The following is a 6623-nucleotide window of genomic DNA, read 5'->3' as shown; positions in this document are numbered from 1 at the left end:
TATCGCCAAAAGTTCCCTATCATACGTACTGTATTTACGTTCTGAGGGCGTAAGTTTTCGGGAATAAAATGCTAGAGGTTGTTGACCATTAGACGTAGTTGTATGGAGGACAGATCCGATGGCTGAGTCTGAAGCATCAACCATGATAGATAATTGCTGGTTAGGTGAATGGAAGTTCAAAGTAGCTGCATTTGCAATATCAGATTTGCATTTTTCGAAAGCTTCTGTAGTGAGGTCAGTCCAAGGAACAAGTCGCTTATCATTCTTTTTAGAGTTTTTAAAAAGTTCGTGTAGGCTAGCTTGAGTCTGAGCGGCATGAGGCAAAAATCGACGGTAAAAATTGAGCATGGCCAAGAAACGCTTTAGCTCAGATATATTTTGAGGTTTGGGAAAATCAGAAATGGCTTGAACTTTTTCCGGTAAAGGTTTCACGCCTTCAGATGTAATTAGACAACCTAGAAACTTTACCGATTGCTTCCCAAGGACGCATTTTGAAGGGTTTAGTTTCAATCCGTGCTGAGATAATCGTTCAAATACTGTTTTTAAATGTTGTTTGTGCTGTTCTACATTATTTGATGCAATCAGTATGTCATCAAAATAAGGAATGCAGAAATCTAAATTTGACAAAACTTGATGTATATAACGTTGAAAGGTTTGTCCCGCGTTTCTTAAACCAAAAGGCATATAAACATATTCAAAAAGACCAAATGGGGTTGTGATTGCTGTTTTTGGAATGTCCGCTGGGTTAATAGGAATTTGATGATAAGCTCGGATCAAATCCAGGGTGGAGAAAATGGTTTTATTGAAAAACATTTGAGTGCAATCTTGAATATGAGGAACTGGGTATCTATCAGGAACGGTAATTGAATTTAAACGACGGTAGTCGCCACACGGTCTCCATTCTCCATTAGACTTTTTCACCATGTGTAGAGGACTTGCCCATGGGCTACTAGAAGGACGGATAATACCTTGAGACATTAAAAATTCAAATTCCTGACGTGCAATTTTTAGCAACTCGGGAGATAAGCGACGAGGTTTCGAAAATACTGGTTGACCAGTTGTTTCAATAAAGTGATGTATTTTAGTTGATACTTTGCTTTTTGTTGGTTGAGATGGATTAGTGAGGTCTTGGAATTGCGATAAAATGTCATAGAATTCTGAATCACCAAGCAAAATGGATATACCAGAAGTTAATGAATCTGTGTTTGTATATTTGCCTTGAGTGGTTAATTTAGTTATGCCATCAATCAAACAACCACTTTTAACATCAACCAAAAGATTATAGTGTTTTAAAAAATCAACACCTATAATTGGTTGGTTCACATTTGCAATTATGAAAGACCAAGTAAAATTTCGCCGTAAATTTAAGTCTAGCGTAAGGCGTTTTTTACCAAAAGTAACTATTTTTGTGCCATTAGCAGCTAAGAGGAGTAATTCATTAGAGGAATCAGCTTTAGGAGCATAATTGTTTGGTAAAACAGATACGTCTGCGCCTGTATCCACTAAAAATTTCCATTTACTAACTTTATCGGCCAGCATAATTCTATTAATTTTGCGATCGTGGCCAAGGCCAGTGGACGACCGCCGATTTAGTTTCCCGAATTCTTGAAAGAGCAAGGCAAACTACATTTTTTTGCTTTTGTGCCAAAATTTGTATGATAAAAGCAAATGCCATCAGCAGGTTCTTTATATTTTTTTAAGCGATCACGAGAGCAACTACGACTGTTTTTAAAAGGTCGATTTCTATTTCTGCTTTGAGAGCGTGATTGGCGCATTGTTGTAGTAAGCTCGCCAACTAAAGTCGTCAAATGGGCGACTTGTTTTTCAAGTTGGGCTATTTGATTATTCGAAGATTGAGGAGTAACGGAATTAATGTTTGAATGGCCAGCCAAATCATTTATTTTATCTGCAACTGATGCTAAACCAGCTAAATCTTCATTCAAAGCAGTTAAAATAGTTTGTGTGCTGTTTGGCAGTCTTCCGAGCCAAAGAGATTTTAAGAGTGGCTCGCCAACAGTATCGCCCGCCAATGTTTTCATACGAGCTAATAACTGAGATGGTCGTTGGTCGCCAAATGTGGGATGTTTTAGTGGAGAGGGTTGCAAATTGGGATAGTTAAGTTACATCCACACATAAAGAATGAGCGACGACTTGTTTTATATAAAAATAAACATCTTTTAATTTTTAACGCTAACACATCGACAGACAACAGATTTTGTGAAAGACCGGAAATTGATCTTTTTACTTCGCACAGCTTGCGCGCTTGATCGTAGATAACTGCTTCGTACTTCCGGTGCGCAGTTAGGAAAATAGTTTTTCGAATACAGTCATTTTGATAGAAGCAGGATTGCCACAAATCCAACAAAATAAAATCTGAATATTCCTGGAATTCAGTGCTTGTAAAAGATGAAGTATATCCCAAACCAAAGGATGCTTAGAATTTTGAGGTTGGTTGAGAGAAACAAGAGCGCTCATACTGTCTGAGTATAAACAAAATTTACGATCATGTAAACTTGAAACTTTCTCAAGCGCGAGTAAAATCGCCGTTAGCTCAGCTGTGAAAACTGAACACGAGTTTCGCAAGCGGCAACTAAATGTTTCTTGAGAAATGACAACCGAGCAGCCAACATGACCAGTTGTTTTTGAACCATCTGTAAAGATGGGAATGTATGCAGAAAATTTATCACGATGATTTAAATACAGCTTTTGGAAAACAACTGGAGCTGTATTCGCTTTATCATATTGTGAAAAAGGATTATGGAGGGAGATGTCTGGGATATCCCATGGTGGAAATGATATAGAATCTAACTTACAGATTTGTACATCCGAAATTTGAAAATCAGCAAGCATTCTTTTAGTCCTTTCATAGAAAGGAAGGATGTTAGAAGGACGAGCCGTATATAATCTTGACAGTCCAATAGGCATAGTTATATGGCATATAGGATGATTTGAATAACTCTGAAGACGAAAAAAATATTGAGCGCTTAACTGTTTTTGGCGCAAATTGAATGGCATTTGGTTACAAACTACATACAAACTATGCACCGGTGATGTGCGGAAAGCACCAGAACAGATCCGTAAGGCAGAATGATGTATCGTGTTCAAATGTCGTAAAACATTAGAGCGAGCAGTTCCATACACTTCGCATCCATAATCAATACGGGAGAGTATAGCAGATTGATAAATGCGAAGTAAAGATGTCCTGTCTGCTCCCCATGATGTTGTTGAGAGGACTTTCAAAATATTGAGGGATTTCTCACACCTCTTTCTCAAATGAAGAACATGAGGAAGGAAGGTGAGTTTTCGATCAAAAATAATCCCCAAAAAATTTACCTCTTGAACTACTGGAATATTAACATCCCGTATATGTATTACAGGATCAGGATGGAGTCCCCGTTTTCGACAAAAATGTACACAACGGCTCTTTTCAGGGGAGATCGTATGCCCATTTCTGTCGCACCAAGCAGTAAGTTTGTTGATAGCTCTCTGAAGTTGCCGTTCTATTAAAGCCATATTAGATCCCTGACAGGAGATCTGCAGATCATCCACGTATAACGTTCCATAAACGGATGATGGTAAAACATGAAGGATTTGACTCAAATGGAGAATAAAAAGGGTGACACTTAAAACACTTCCCTGTGGGACACCCTCATTTTGAATAAAAGCATCGGAAAAAGTATTACCAATACGAACACGAAAAACACGAGTGTTTAAAAAATTCTGTATAAAATTCGGTAGGTTACCCCTAAAGCCGCAGTCAAATAAAACCCGAAGGATTCCGTATCGCCAAGTACGATCATATGCTTTCTGTATATCTAAAAATACAGAAACAAGGTGGTTTCTGTTTACAAACGAGTTACGTATTTGCGACTCAAGATACACAATATTATCAAGAGTAGATCGTCCACGACGAAACCCACTTTGGAATGGCGGGATGCATCCATTTTTCTCCAATTCATGAAGAAGACGCGCATTAATCATGCGCTCAAGGGTTTTGCAAAGGCAACTTGTCAAAGCGATTGGTCTGTAATTTAATGGGTCTTTGGGATCTTTCCCTGCTTTTAAGATGGGAACTACAGTAGCTTCTCGCCACTGGGTTGGAAATAAATTTCCACTCCAAATTCTATTATATAGATAAAGTAGTTGTGTAAGAGATGTTTCATCCAGATGTCGAAGCATACTGTACGTAATTCCATCAGGACCTGGACTAGTATCTCGAGTTTTGGAAAGAGCACTTTTTAATTCATTCATCCGGAATTCGCAGTTATATGGCAGATTCTTTCGGGTCCTGAACTGCAAAATGAATTTCTCAGCTTGTTTCTTTTTTGAAAGAAAGACTGGATTATAAGAACCGTTGCTAGAAACGCCTGCAAAAGTTTCACCAATGGCATTAGCTATGTCAAAAGGCGAAGAGAATGTAGACATTTCTGTATTCAAAACAGGAAAATCGAATTCTTTATAAATAGCATTAGCGGCTTTGACCTTTTTCCATAACTGCGCACTAGATATAGTGGATGTTATTGAAGATACATATTTTATCCAGGATTCTCTCTGGCTGTAACGCCGGATACGACGAGCGTTTGCCCTTGCTTTCTTAAATGCTATTAAATTTTCCGTAGTTGGGTACCTGCGGAAAATTCCCCACAACTTTCTTTGTTTTTTATAAGCGTCGCGACAAGCCTCATTCCACCATGGCTTGCAAAATTTTCGTGGAATAGGACATCGTTTAGGTATGGTTGCATCAGCTGCTCCTATAATACAGTTAATTACATTTTGTACAGCATCAGTAATGTTGCTAGAAGTGATCATAGATTCAGTTAACACTGCATTCCTAGTGAATTCAACCCAGTCAGCACGTTGAAAAGCGTACGTTTGTGGAGAATTCATCAAATTGTTACTTTCTGAATGGGATACAATCAAGGGGAAATGATCACTGTTGTAAAGATCACTTGCAATTTCAAAATTCAAAAAGGGAAGGAGTGCTGGATAATAGCCAGATCAAGGGAATGAAACGTAAGTGTGGGCCCGTGAAAGTACGTCTTCTCGTCATTGTTTAGTAGACAGAGACAGTTATCAGAAATGAGTTGTTCAATCTGTCTTCCACGCGAGTTTGTACTCTCAGAACTCCACAAATTACTGTGCCCATTGAAATCACCTAATAATATGAAAGGTGTCGGTAATTGTTCTATCAACATATCAAGATCCTTTTGAGGAATAACATCATTTGGTGGTAGATAAATGCAGCAGACAGTCATCAAGGTTCGAACATGAACCTGCACTGCTACAGCCTGCAAGGATGTGTGAAGAGGAAGGGTGCAACTAGGGTAGATATTAGATGTCAGTATACAAACTCCACCTGAATTTGCAGCTCCAATATCACTATCCTTCCTTACTGAGTTATATCCTCGCAATTTTAAATAAGCATTTGGTTTCAAGAAAGTTTCTTGAAGTGCAATACAAATAGGGTGTGTCGCATTGATAAGAGCTTTAAGATCTGCAAGTTTCGACCTGATGCCGCGACAATTCCAAGAGAGGAAAGAAACCATTAAACGGCTTTAGGGGGGAACTTTATTAATGACAGTATGTAGAGTTGCTTGCTGATCGCAACTCATTTGGATATCTTCTTCATCCTCTGAAGGATGGATTTTTAATAGCTCTGTACTTGTCGATGGATTACCAAACAAAGATGGTAAATCCTTGGTAGCGAGACCAGCTTTTCCCAGTTCTAGAGTAATTGATCTTTTTGATATCAAATCTTTAAGAGAAGATCCCTGTTTCGAATGTTTTAATGCAAGGGATATTTGAGATTTAGACATTTTTTTCTTGTTTACCTTGTTTGGCCGTTGTTCTGCTATTGGAGTATCAGGGATTCGATCTGAATCAGTATCAGTTGTTACAATAACAACACGTTTAGTTTGTGTTCCTGATACCGAAACAGATTTTTTAATCACAGATGCATAGCTTTTCCCTTCTGTGGGTGTTTGAGCTTGCACCAGGCGTTTAGCTTCAGGAAATGTTATATTGTTTTTCACTTTAGTAGTGACAATCTCTTTTTCAAGTTTCCATTTAGGACAAGAGCGAGAATAAGAAGTATGCTCACCCCTGCAATTCACACATTTTTCATTAGATGTGCATTCAGAGCTCTCGTGGCCGGCTACTGCACAACGGGCGCAGGTAAGTGTTCCGCGGCAATTAGCTTTTGAGTGGCAAAAACGCTGGCAATTAAAGCACCTCAAAGGATTCGGTATAAAAGGCTTTACTGGCAATTTCATATAGCCTGCCTTTATAGTCTCAGGCAACTTGGGAGAATTGAACGTCAAAATTAAATGCTTGGTTGGAAGGAGCTGTCCATCTCGTCGAATATTGATGCGACGCACATGAGTCACTCCTTCAGGTTTAAGCTCATCAGTAATTTTTTCCAAGGTATCATTTAGTAATTCTCTGTAGGTTATCACACCTTTAGAGGAATTCAAAGTTCGATGAGTAGTAACATTGATTTGTATTGTTGCTAACGCCTTTAGTTTTAAAATTTGTTGAGCTTGTTTACGAGAATTTACCTCAACAAGTAAATCTCCAGAACGCAGCTTTCGTATGGAAGTAACTTCGCCAATAGTGCTAACCAT

General features: G+C 38.5%; 1 protein-coding gene across 1 annotated transcript; it reads right to left on the bottom strand.

The window, feature by feature from the left end:
- Positions 1-5555: 5555 nt before the first annotated feature.
- On the bottom strand, positions 5556-6623 carry LOC129962982 (uncharacterized). Its single transcript, XM_056076985.1, has one exon. The coding sequence runs from the start codon at positions 6621-6623 to the stop codon at positions 5556-5558; it is 1068 nt and encodes a 355-aa protein (XP_055932960.1).

The sequence above is a fragment of the Argiope bruennichi genome, chromosome 3, assembly GCF_947563725.1.
Source record: "Argiope bruennichi chromosome 3, qqArgBrue1.1, whole genome shotgun sequence".
Taxonomy (NCBI): Eukaryota; Metazoa; Arthropoda; class Arachnida; order Araneae; family Araneidae; genus Argiope; species Argiope bruennichi.
Note: the sequence above shows the minus strand (reverse complement) of the source record. Positions and strands in the feature narration are given on the sequence as shown.